This window comes from Monodelphis domestica, chromosome 1 (genome assembly GCF_027887165.1).
Source record: "Monodelphis domestica isolate mMonDom1 chromosome 1, mMonDom1.pri, whole genome shotgun sequence".
NCBI lineage: Eukaryota > Metazoa > Chordata > Mammalia > Didelphimorphia > Didelphidae > Monodelphis > Monodelphis domestica.
Window position 1 is genome coordinate 206,720,820 of NC_077227.1, and position 13,557 is coordinate 206,734,376.

At 39.8% G+C, this 13,557-nt stretch overlaps 1 protein-coding gene across 1 annotated transcript in view; it reads right to left on the bottom strand.

The window, feature by feature from the left end:
• The window catches only part of TGM5 (transglutaminase 5), an 87,916-nt gene that overhangs the window by 65,484 nt on the left and 8,875 nt on the right, over positions 1-13,557 (bottom strand). The window contains exons 2-3 of the mRNA XM_007472435.2: positions 1,743-1,922; positions 1,386-1,631 (exon numbers count right to left, since the gene is read on the bottom strand). Of these exons, the coding sequence (XP_007472497.1) occupies positions 1,386-1,631; positions 1,743-1,922 (426 nt within the window). The remainder of the gene's footprint in view (positions 1-1,385; positions 1,632-1,742; positions 1,923-13,557) is intronic.

Here is a 13,557-nt window from a genome sequence, read left to right on the forward strand (position 1 = left end):
AACTCTAGCCAGGGCTGTATTGAGGGTGTGGCCAAGGTGGACATTGCCACATCCAAAAAAAAGAGAGTTTTATACAAGGATTTGCTCATAGTCTTCAGTTTTTGTCATTGGTGGCTTATTCAAATGAAACCAACTTTTTAAAAGTTTATAGTGCTGCTAGTTGCTCAGTCATTTCATTTCAGTCATGTGTAAAAAATAGACTTGAATACAGGACTACAATCCCCACAAGCCTTTGCTCCACTTCCCCAAAATGCTTTGTAATCTCACGGGAATTCTGAGGTGGGCAGAGATTGAGGAAGGATTTAAGCTGGTGGCAAAGGTTTTTGGGGCTCTTTTGGACTTCCGTTTTGGAGCAGAGGCGTCTCTTCCATGATGTGAGGTTATTTTGTCTAGGCCTCTGGCCTAGCCACATGTTTCTTACTTGTATATTCTTTAATCCTTAATCCTTAATAAACCTCTAAAAAATATAATACTCCTTGCAGAGAGAAACTAATCTGCCTCAGTCTCCCCATATTCCTAAATTTTAACTGTTACACATGTGCCCAATTCTCTGTGACCCTATTTGGGGTTTTCTTGGTCAAAATACTGGAGTCTTTTGCTATTTTTTTTCCAGATCATTTTCCAGATGACAAACTGAAGCAGACAGGGTTAAGTGACTTGCACAGGGTCACACAACTAGTAAATGTATGGGGTCAGATTTGAACTCAGGAAGATGAATCTTCCTAATTCCAAGTTCAGCACTCTATCCGCGGTGCCACCTAGCTGCCCCTCTAGCTATCTTAACAGTCCCTGGGTTGCAGATGTCATTTTAAAAAAATAAATAAAAAGTACTGCATGTAAACCAGTAAAGCAGCTAAATTACCAGAAGCAATAGAGATAAAAAAGGAAACCATGTATCTCTGGATGCATCCTCAAATGGATAAATGCCATGTGTTCAAATAATGTGTATGCATATGCTTTTATGCATTTATGTAACAAGGGAGGCATTGCTGCATAATGAGAGCCCTGGCTCTCCAAGTGTTCCGATCTTTGTAGGATGCTAATAATCTGGAAGCTCACTTTCCAGGCATGTATCCTGCAAGTATGCAGCCCATTTGTGCATAGGTCTTTTTTTTTTTAACCCATTACCTTCCATTTTAGAATCAATACTGTGTGTTGGTTCCAAGTCAGAAGAGCTGTAACAGCCAGGCAATGGAGGGTAAGTGACTTGCCCAAGGTCACATAGCCAGGAAGTGTCTGAGGCCAGTGTGCATGTGTCTTACCTGAAATTGGGGCCTTGAGAATGGGGATGAAGTGTTGGGGATGAGGCTAAGAATTAAGGGACAGTCCATCATGATCACAGAAAGGCAAGAAGGGGGTGGCAGGGTTAGATGACTCATCCCTACCTGGACACCAAGGATTAAAGAGAAGGATGAACTCCCCAAGTTGATATGCCAAGACTGGTCCTTGGAAAGATTCAATGTGAACTTTCAGGACATAATGGCCAATTGCTGCCATGGGTGGGGCACACAGGCTGACTTCCAGAAAGTTGGCCCCATTGGACTTGATCAGAGCAATCCACGGGCTCTTGAGGTTTGATCCTGCTATGGAGAATATGGCTCGGGTGCCCATGGAGAGGTCAGGCTTTGGACCTACGGACCAACACGAGCATTTGTTAGAATACCAAAGTAGCATCTGGTCTCCCCCAGTTTCTCTCCTCAATTCCCCCCACTTTTTAGTTCCCTCCTTGGGGGATGACTCACCAGTCTCTGTGATGAAGATGATCTTGTCCATGTCCAACATGAATCCCCTGTTCTTAAAGTACAATATAATGGAGAAGTTCTGACCCCTTCGCACAATGAGCCGCTGGAAACTGATCTCCTCTGTGTGGTGCTGTACATTGTTCTGATAGCACTGGAAATCAGAGACAATCATCTCCAGCCCTGTGAATAGGCAGAAAACAAGGGTCATCCATCTTTATTTAGTCTAACGCAAATTCTCCAGAGGGGCACAGCATTTTGGCTAGGAAACCAAAGCTTCAGAGTGCTTAGGGTCCAGCCTCCTTTCTTCCTATTGAAGTAAAAAAGAAGGAAGACTTGGAGACAAAAGGACCTGGATTCCCCTGGTTAGTAACCTGGTTAAGGAAAGAATCCCCCACAAGGAAAATGTAGAGTCTCAACTCCATACCCTCAGTACCTTTTTTTTTAAACCCTTAATTTCTTTCTTAAAACTGGTGCTGGATTGAGAGCCAGGCCTAGAGATGGGAGGTCCTGGGTTCCAATCTGACCTCAGATACTACTAGTGTTTCTAGTGCAATGTCAAATAATAGAGGTGATAATGGGCATCCTTCTTTCGCTCCTGATCTTATTGGGAATGCATCTAGTTTATTCCCATTGCAGATGATATTAGCTGGTGGATTTAGATATATACTGTTTATTATTTTTAGGAATGACCCTTCTATTCCTATGCTTTCTGGTGTTTTTAATAGGAATGGGTGTTGTATTTTATCGAAGGCTTTTTCTGCATCTATTGAGATAATCATGTGGTTCTTGCTGGTTTGCTTGTTGATGTGGTCAATTATGTGGATGGTTTTCCTAATATTGAACTAGCCCTGCATTCCTGGTATAAATCCTACTTGATCACAGTGAATGACCCTTCTGATCATTTGCTGGAGTCTTTTTGCTAGTACTTAAGTTTTTTGCATCTATATTCATTAGTGAGCTTGGTCTATAATTTTATTTCTCTGTTTTTGACCTGCCTGGTTTTGGAATCAGTACCATGTTTGTGTCATAAAAGGAATTTGGTAGAACTCCCTCTTTGCTTATTATGTCAAATAGTTGTATAGTATTGGTGAATCCATCAGGCCCTGGGGATTTTTTCTTAGGGAGTTCTTTGATGTCCTGTTGGATTTCATTTTCTGATATGGGATTATTTAAGAATGCTATTTCTTCTTCTGTTAGTCTAGGCAGTTTATATTTTTGTATATATTTGTCCATATCACCTAGATTGGTATATTTATTGCCATATAATTGGGCAAAGTAATTTTTAATGATTGCCTTAAATTTCCTCTTCATTGGAGGTGAGATCCCCCTTTTCATCTTTAATTTGTTCACTTTCAAGTTTTTTTATTTGCATTTCCAATTCATTGATCTCTGCCCTCCCTAGTTTGTTAAAATATGCACTCAGGGATATGAATTTTCCTCTGACTACTGCTTTGGCTGCATCCCATAAAGTTTGAAAGGATGTCTCACCATTGTCATTTTCCTCAATGAAATTATTAATTGTTTTTATGATTTATTCTCTAACAAACTGATTTTGGAGTATCATATTATTTAATTTCCAATTAATTTTTGATTTGGCTCTCCATGTACCCTTACTGATCATTATTTTTATTGCCTTATGATCTGAAAAGGTTGCATTTATTATTCCTGCTTTTCTGCATTTGTATGCCATGTTTCTGTGACCTAGTGTATGGTCAATCTTTGTGAATGTGCCATGTGGTGCTGAGAAGAAGGTGTATTCCTTTTTATCCCTATTTATTTTTCTCCATATGTCTATTAACTCTATTTTTTCTAAGATTTAATTGACTTCTTTTATCTCTTTCTTATTTATTTTTTGATTTGATTTATCTAAATTTGATAGTGGTTGGTTCAAATCTCCCACTAATATGTCTATTTCCTCCTTCAATTCTCCTAGTTTCTCCATTAGAAATTTGGATGCTATACTATTTGGTGCATACATGTTGATTAGTGATATTTCCTCATTATCTAAAGTCCCTTTTAACAAAATATATTTACCTTCCCTATCCCTTTTAATCAGGTCTATTTTTGCTTTGGCTTTGTCAGATATCATGATTGCAACTCCTGCCTTCTTTCTATCAGTTGAGGCCCAGAAGGTCTTACTCCATCCTTTAATTCTGACCTTGTGAGTGTCTACCCGCCTCATGTGTGTTTCTTGAAGACAACATATGGTAGGGTTTTGGATTCTAATCCATTTTGCTATTCGTCTATGTTTTATGGGTGAGTTCATCCCATTCACGTTCAAAGTTATGATTGTCATTTGTGGACTCCCTGGCATTTTGATATCCTCCCCTAATTCTTCCTTCTTTACCTATAACCTTTTAAGCCAGTGATTTACTTTAAATCAGTCCCCCTAGTCCCCTCCCTTGATATGTTTCCCTTTCTAGCCCCTCCCTTTTTGTTCCCTTCCCCTCTCCCCTCCTTCTCTCCCTTTTTTTGTTCCCTCCCCTCCTACTCCCCCCCTTGGTTTTCCCTTCTCCCCTACCCCAATGGATAAGATAAAAATCAAGATCCCAATGGATCTGGATGCTCTTCCATCTCAGAGTTGATTTCTCTGAGAGTAAGGTTTAAGTAAAAACTCTCTTCCTCTCCTTATAGGAGAATTTTTCCCCTCCCCTTCCCATGTGTATCTTTGTGTGAGAAGGATTATTCTATTTAGTTCCCCCCCACCATTTCTTGGAGTATATCTTAGTACCACCAATGATGACTCCCTCGCTTTTTCTTTCTATCCCCCCCCTTTCTCCATATCTTCTTGATGCCCCAAACTTTCCCTATGCGTAATTCTTCTAACTACTCTAATGATGCATACAATTTTTGAGGGTTACACATTACATTTTTTTCCACATATTAATATATATAAATTGAATAAATGTAGTCCTTATAGAAGAGAGTTTGAATAAAAGAAAAAGATAACATTTTTCTCCTTTTCCCTTTCCTTCATATTTACCTTTTCATGTTTCTCTTGCTCTTTGTTTTTGGATATCAAACTTTCCACAGAGCTCTGGTCTTTTCTTTACAAACATTTGGAAATCTTGTATTTTGCTGAATGCCTATACTTTCCCCTGGAAGTATATAGTCAGTTTTGATGGATAGCTGATTCTTGGTTGAAGACCCAGCTCTCTTGATTTTCTGAATATCATGTTCCGTGCCTTATGGTCATTCAGAGTAGAAATTGCTAGGTCCTTTGTGATCCTGATTTGATGTTCCTTTATATTTAAATTGTCCTTTTCTGGCTTCTTATAAGATTTTTTCTTTTGCTCGGAAGCTTTGGAATTTGGCAATTACATTCCTGGGAGTTGTCTTTTGGGGATTTAGTGTAGAGGGTGTTCTGTGAACTCTTCCAATGCATATTTTGTCCCCTTTTTCTAGAATCTCTGGGCAGTTTTCTTTGATGATATCATGTATTATGATACCAAGATTGCCGTTTATCTCTGTTTTTTTGGGCAGACCAATGATTCTCAAGTTGTCTCTCCTTCCCCTATTTTCCAGGTCTGTCACCTTGTCAGTGAGATATTTTATGTTGTCTTCTAATTCTTTAGTCTTTTGACTTTGCTTAATTAATTCTTGCTCTTTTGCAAGATCATTGTCTTCCAGTTGCCTGATTCTGACCTTTAAGGACTGGTTTTCCTTTTCAGTTTGGTCTGACCTGTTTTTTGAGGCTTCGAGCTATTTCTGCATTTGCATATTTTGGTCTCTCATATTGCTGAGTTCCTTTTGCATTGTTTCCCATTTTTCCTGCCAGAAGGCTTCCATCTTTTTGATAATTTCCAATTTAAATTCTTCAAGAGTTTGTGGAGAATTTCCATTTCCTTTGTAAGGTTTTGGAGCATTTGTTTGTGTTTCCTCTTCTATCTCCTCTGTAGTTTGTATTTTTGCTCCATAAAATGTGTCCAAAGTCACCCCCTTCTTCTTGCTTTTCTTGGTGTTTGGAGGCTTTTGCACTTCTGTACTATTTGCCATCTCTATCTGAGTGAGGAGGACAGGCTCTTAGTGTATCTGTCTAATGGTCCGAGGCTTTAGCCCCAGACAAATTGTCCAATCTCCGCAGCTGCGCTGGTCTGCCCTCCCCGGCTTGCCAGTGTTTCAGGTGTTACTGCTCTCAGTTCCCTCCAGTTGCTTCTCCTCTGCCTTACTTCCACTCTCTGAGCCTGGCACAGCACTGTTCACAAGGTACCTCAGTGCCTTTACCAGCTCTGAGGTTTTTGTCCTTTCAGAAGACCCTGCACTCTAAGGGGGGAGGGGTCCTGGCCTCCCTGAGCTCTGAGGGCTCCTGATGGGATTAGGTTCAGCTGGGTTGGACTGGATGTGTCCCGAAGCAAAGACCTCTTGTGAGGCTCAGATGGAACCCCCCCCCCCATCTCTCTCTGTTTCCCTGCTGTCTGTGTTGGACGCCCCTGAAACTGGCTCAGGTTGCTTTCAAGGTGCGCCCTTCAGAACAGCCGGCCCTGAGATCCTTTTGCCAGCCCTGATGTTCCCGCTGCTGCCGCAGGCTCAGCGCTCTGGGTTCGGGGGAGGGGTCCTGGGACCTTTCTTCTGCCTTCCCCTTAGACCCGAGTGATCTAGGATTCTGGCTTTTGGGGGGCATACCTTTTGATCCGAGTCCAGGAGGGGGGTTCCCTGGCTCTATCCTGTTGTTAAGTTTGAATTTCAGTCCCCTAGGAGCATTCAGTTTGTGATTGGTAAGGAAGGGTTTTCAGAGGTCTGAACTTTTGCTGCCTCTAAGCCACCATCTTGATCGGAAGTCCTTAGTGCCTATTCTTATAAATTCTTGCATTGAGTATAAATCTAGGGCCTGTTGGGATGATTGCCCACAAACATGGCTACATCATGGTGTCTACACTGGTCCCTGAAATTGGGAATACCTTTGGTTTCTATTCTGATTCCCATAACCAATTTGTCTCCACTTACCATTTGAATATCTATCATTCCTGCCATTTTGAGTAGACATTTGGGACCTGAAGTGACAGTTTCTAAGAAAATATCCTGGCTTGTTACACAAGAAGCCCCTAGGTGTATTTGATCTTTGTGGTCTTGGTGTATACTCTGACCTAGGCCTGTATGTTCTTAAAGTTGCCATTGTCTTAACCTCATTGATTTCTTTCTCTTTTAATTTCCTATTTGCTTCTTTAAGTTGGTTTCTAAGCTCCTCTACTAAATCACTCCTATCTGCTTTCTTTTCTTGGTCTGCATCAAAAACAAAAGATGCAGTTCTTCATAGCTCTTCCAAACCCATGCTTTCCCAAGTTGGGCACTGCAGTCTAAAGTAATTCCTCACCAGAACACAACTATTCTTAACAAATTGTCACCTTATGTGGACAAAATTTCATTCTGACAAGGAGTCCATGCCCAGAAGGTGCTCTCCACCTTCCACAAGTCTATAAAGGAAAGTAAATGGATTTTCCCCTGCTTCCCGCCTGATCTTTTTAAACTTTGGCCATGTATTTGGTCTTTTTGCATGGATCTTCATTGCCTCAATTAGAGATTGCCTAGCCCACCTCAAAAATAAAAAAATTCTCCACTGAATTCAATTTGATCTGTTCTGTGTTAGAGGGCCACAAGGTCAGGTGAGGGTTTCTAACAGTCTCCTCAATAAACTAGGCCTTTTCTCTTTCAGTGAATAATTCCTCCATTAAAATGTCGGTGTCTTTAAAGTCTAGATCATATAGTTTTACTGCCCTTTTAAATTCTCTTATTGTCCTATGGGGTTCATCAAAAAATTTAGGCATTCTCGTTTTTATGGATTCTAAATTTCCAGCATAAATAACTCATGAGCTCTTACATGGACAATCCCTGTGTCTGGCTGCAAGTAAATCAAGACTCTTAATGGAAACAGGGATGTAGCAGCCCTGCTTGGCTCCTTATTTTCTTGTTCAGTTGGTGCTATTGTCTGGGTTTCAGTATTATTTTGCTTTTCTGAGTTTCCCATTTTTGCTGTTTCAAAGTTTTTTGCATCTCTATAGCACCCTTTAGAGTCAGAACATGAGTCTCAAGTTCATTTTCTTTCTGTGCTAGTCTGACATTCTTTGTTAACCTTAACAGAGAATTACTAAACATACAATAGGTCTGGTATAATGTGCAACCTAAAAACAGAAGCACTGGCACATACGACATCATCTTAGCAAACATCAGCATAATTAACTTCATATTGCTATTCAAATTGAACAAAAAATAAAAATTTTCTGATATTTCTACAAAAAACATATTGTAAAATAGGACTAGGCACTGGTATAACAATGACAGGACTTCCATAGCTGTTATTATTATAGTTGTTCTTTATTGTGTTTATTTCTTAAGTTGGAGAGAAAAAAAATTCTTATTTACTGATCCTTTAAATTTTTCATACCTCAGGGTACTCAGCTCAGTGATTGACAGGTGCCTGTTGCTGCACAGATATCAATGAGTTGAGAAAAAAAAATTTTTTTTCCAAAATGTCCACCAGCTACTGTCTCTCAGACTTTTGTAGGCCCAAATGCCACAAGACCCAGAAAAATTTTGTTTTTCCCAGATTCTTTTCCTTTTTGGCTCACCAACTGAAATAAGTAAGTTTGGGAACTGTAGAAGTCAATAAGTTTGGTTTAGAGGTTTGGAACAGTGTTGAACCCAATGGTAGTTGGTCACAGGCTATAGGCCCAGATGTTAGGCCTCCCAGCACTCTGACAGGTTAATACAATCTTACTGCTCTCTTGATGTTATAAAAGTTACTTGATTTATTTCTCAAATAGGATGGGCCAGTGGACCAGGGTGCAGGAGTCCCTAGCATCTAACAATATCTATCTCCACCCAATCAGTCTGACCCACAAAGGTCTCTTCAATTCCCAACAAAGTTGGGGCTACACTAACTACTCTCTCTCTCTCTCTCTCTCTCTCTCTCTCTCTCTCTCTCTCTCTCTCTCTCTCTCTCTCTCTCTCTCTCTCTGCCTAAACCCCTCTAGCTACCTAAATCTGACTAGCTGATCCACTTAATGAATAGAAACAGCATACAGTTTTTCAGGTAAAGATGGCTAGAGGCCAGAGGCCTGAGCCAAGATGCTTGGGTTCTTCTTTAGGATAGAGTTGTTGGGTCTTCACTGATCACACACAGAGAGAATGTCAGGATGGGAAAAGATGTCACAGCTCCCAGAAACACAGAAGTTTCTTTTCTCACAGGAATCTCCAAGAATTGATCAGGAAACCTCAGTTACCTTCTTCAGCCATATACAAAATGGCCACAGGAAGTAACCCTCTTCGGGTTCATTAACGGACCTCCTAGATCTCTGTGCGTTGCATTTTTAGCAGTCCCCCTCATTCCAGAATGGGGTCCACAGAGTTCTGTGCATGTTCCAAGCTTTGCAAAGTCACACACAGACCCTTGCAAATCTCCCATCTGCTTCTTTCTATTCTTCAACCTCCAAAGAAAGAACTGTTGAAATCAGAATGCAGATGGAAGCAAATGATTTATCACTTGTTTATTTAAGTATATGATTTGGGGTTTTGAGTTTTATAAAATTATTCAGTTATAAAAATGAATAATATGGAAATGTGTTTTGCATGATAATACCCGTGTATCCCAGATTCAATTGCTTGTCAACTCCAGGAGGGGAGAGAGAAGACAGGGAGACAATGTGAATCATATAATTTCAGAAAACATGTGGAAATTTGATATTAAAATGAAATAAAGGTAAAACATAAAAAAACAATTAAAACTGTTTTGTTTGTTTTTTAACACCCTTAACTTCCATCTTAGAATTAATAGTATGTAATGGTTCCAAGGTAGAAGAATGCTAAGAGTTAGAAGAGTGATAAGAGTTAGGTGATGAGGATTAAGTGATTTGTCTAGGGTCACACAGCTAGAATGTATCTGAGGCCAGATTTGAACCTAGGACCTCTTGCCTCTAGACCTGACTCTACCCACTAAGCCATCTTGCTGCCCCACTCTTCAATGCTTGAATGCTCAGAATAGCAGGATTGTTGTGCATCATTGGGAGACAGATGCTGATGAAAAAATGAATTTGGTTCAGCCAGGGCTCCTCATTCTTCCTAGTCAGTCATAAAATGAAATAAATGATGAAACCTAGAGAAGACTTGACAGAGGGATTTAATATCTATCTTCATATATCAGGTTTTGCAGACTCTCAGAACTAGAAGGTATATAATTGAAAATCTGTTACCCTAAAAAAACCCTACCTTTCCCAGGAATCCACTGACTTCCTGTTGTTATGTACTTCCTATAAACAGAGGATATTAGTGAATGGATGGTCCTCTTGGACCTCTTACTTGGGCTTGCAGCCATTATGGTGGTGGTGGTAAGCTAAGCTTGGGGATTTAAAATGGGCTAATCAGCTATGGGCACGTGGTCTTTATTTTGTATCCTCCTTATTCCTTGATTTCTAATAATAATTAATAAATCCCTTAAAATATAACATTTTTATTATAGACATTAATTTTAATTTTTTTTATGATAGCCTAGATAAATTTTAAGCCACATTTCTCTTGCCAAGGCTTTTCCCCACCCCACCCACTCACCCTCTCTTTGGAGTTGCTGCCTTTTTCTTTCCTTACTTTTTGCCCAGTTGCCCTCTCTACTTGGTCAGGCTATTTTTAGCTGGGGGACTCTTGGCGAAGAAGAGATAAACTACTTCTCTTGCCCATCTGCTTGAGCCCATGTTCCTCAGTTCTTTGCTGCTGCCTCTGGCATTGCTATTGCTGATACTGCCTGCTCCTACTCCTGAATCCTCTTCCTGATCTCTGGCCCTAGCCCAACCCCAGCCCCAGTCCTGTGGGGTTGCTGGTCTATATTTCATCCAGTATTTATTTTTTCTCTTTTATTTGGATTTTTTTTTGATGTTTTTTATTTCTTTTGCCAATTGATTCATATACCTCATAATTCAGCCATCCATCCCTAAGTGATCCCTGTGTTTTTCAACATCCTCTTCGGTGGGGAATGTATTATTATTCTAAAATGCAAAGTTTAAATTCTTTTGAGAGTAATTTTAGGTTATGAAACATGATACCTCTTTGAATCCAGAAAGTGAACTGTTTGGAGACGGCACTATGAAGATGCCTCTACAGACCACACACTGCACCAGAAGATCTAGAATGAACTTTGGGATGTGGTGATTTGAACTGTGTGGGGTTGAATGCATTTGTTTTGTATGTATACTCTTATGCCAAAGGGGACTCCCCCTAACTGGCTTTTTGTCAATGTGCCTAGCAACCATAGGTTTGTTCTTCTTTCTTTCTTTCTTTCTTTCTTTCTTTCTTTCTTTCTTTCTTTCTTTCTTTCTTTCTTTCTTTCTTTCTTTCTTTCTTTCTTTCTTTCTTTCTTTCTTTCTTTCTTTCTTTCTTTCTTTCTTTCTTTCTTTCTTTCTTTCTTTCTTTCTTTCTTTCTTTCTTTCTTTCTTTCTTTCTTTCTTTCTTTCTTTCTTTCTTTCTTTCTTTCTTTCTTTCTTTCTTTTTAACTCTTACCTACTGTCTTGGAGTCAATACTGTGTACTGGCTCCAAGGCAGATGAGTGGTAAGGACTAGGCAATGGGGGTCAAGTGACTTGTCCAGGGTCACACAGCTGGAAAGTGTCTGAGGCCAAATTTGAACTGTTCTTATTTCTTTTATCGCCAAATTATTGTAATTTAAAATTTGGTTATGTTTACAAGATCCATTGGAGAAACTAGTCTTCCAAGGATCTCAGGGGGAGGTGTATAATTGAAAATCTATTACCCTAAAACGAACTACATTTCCTGGAAGCCCACTGACTTCCTGTCATTACATACTTCCTGTAGATAGAGGATATTAGTGAGTGGGCAATCCTCTTAGGTCTCTTTCGTGGGCTTGCAGCCAGCATGGTGGTGGTGGTAAGCTAAGTGTGGGGATTTTAAATGGGCTAATCAGTCATGGGCATGTGGTCTTTATTTTGTATCCTCTATATTCCTTGATTTCTAATGATCATTAATAAATCCCTTAAAATATAATATTTTTATTATTGACATTAATTTTAATTTTAGGAGAGACCTCAGAAACCACCCAACCTGTGCCTGAACAAGAATTCCTTCTATAGCCTACCTACATACCTATCTAGTATTCAGTGATGATCTCCAGTGAGAGGGCTAGCACATCTTGACTTAAGGTAACCCATTCCTCTTTGGGACATCTGCGATTGTCAGGAAGCTTTTCTTTATATCAAACCTAACTTTTACCTGGCAACTTCTCCCAACTACTCCCAGTTCTATATGCTGGGGCCAAGCAGAATCTGGCTAACCTTCTTCTAGATGGTAGCAGTTTGAATACTTGAAGACTATTGCTATGTTCCACTCATCTCTTCTCCCACTCACTCCACCATCAAATATTCCCTTCTTATGGCAGCTAGGTGATACAGTGGATAAATAAAATATTAGACCTGGAGCCAGGAAAACCCAAGATCAAATCCAACCTCAGTGACTTTCTAGCTATATGACCCCAGTTGTCATTGTTGTTTGCTTGTTTTCAGTCATGTCTGACTCTTCATTATTTCATTTGGGGTTTTCTTGGCAAAGATCCTGGAGTGGTTTGCCATTTCTTTCTCTAGCTCATTTTGTAGATGAGGAAACTGAGGCAAACAGGGTTAAATGACTTGCCCAGGCTAACATGGCTAGTAAATGTCTTGAAGATGGTTTTGAACTCAGGTTGTCCTGACTCTGAGTGTGACACTATCTATTGTGCTCTACAAAAATCTAGATGATGGTTTATTCACAGCTGTCCTCTCTGTCACAAATTCTAATGTAAAAGGGTCATTTCCTCACATGGTTCTTATCCTTTCCACCCCATCCTCAACCTATCTTTTCCTCTTCTGCATTTTATCATCCAGACAAATTGACTTTCTCTTCAATGGACTCTCCATCTCCCATCCCTGTGCTCAGGCACTGGTTATCATTTCACATACCTGAAATAGACTCCCTGCCTCCTCCCTTGCTTCTTTCTCATGATCCTATCCCTTTAATATGTAGCTCAAGCACCATCTTATGCATGAGAAGCCTTTTCTGATTTCCCAATCTGCTAGTCTCTTCCCTCCCAGACTATCTTATATTTCACTCAGTTGTTCTTCAGTTGTTTTAGTAATGTCTGAATCTTTGTGATCCCATTTTGGGGTTATCTTGGCAAAAATGATGGAATGCTTTCCCATTTCTTTCTCCAGCTCATTTTATAGATGAAGAAACTAAGGTAACCATGATTAAGTGACTTGTCCAGGATCACACAGCTAGGATATGTCTGAAGCCAGATTTGAATTCAGGAAGATACACCAACTAGCTGCCCCTGTATTTAACCACATTTTATTTATTCATGTTATGTTCATGCTGCATCTGTTCTCCTCCATTATAATATGAGCTCCTTGCAAGTTAGAATTGCTTCATTCTTTGTACTTGTAACAGAGTGCCCAGCACAGCTCTTAGTACATAGAAGTCATAATAAATACTTGCCAGTTGATACCTCCCTGTTGATGAGAATCAGTTCCAAAATGGAAATTCTTCTCCTTGGTTTCTCACCTCCATTATTTTTCTTCTATTACTACTGACAGAACCACCCTGATCTGAGTTGTCATCACCTCCCACTTGGATTTTTGTGACAATCATACAATAATTAAAAAAAAAAGAAACCTTTACCTCCTGTCTTAGTACCAATTTTAAAACAGAATCATGTCAAGGGCTGGCATTTGGGGTTAAGTGACTTGACCAAGGTCATATAACCAGAAAGAGTCCGAGGTCAAATTTGAACCTGAGTCCTCTTGACTCCAGGCTTGGTGCTCAATCTACTGTGCTAACTAGCTAGCTGA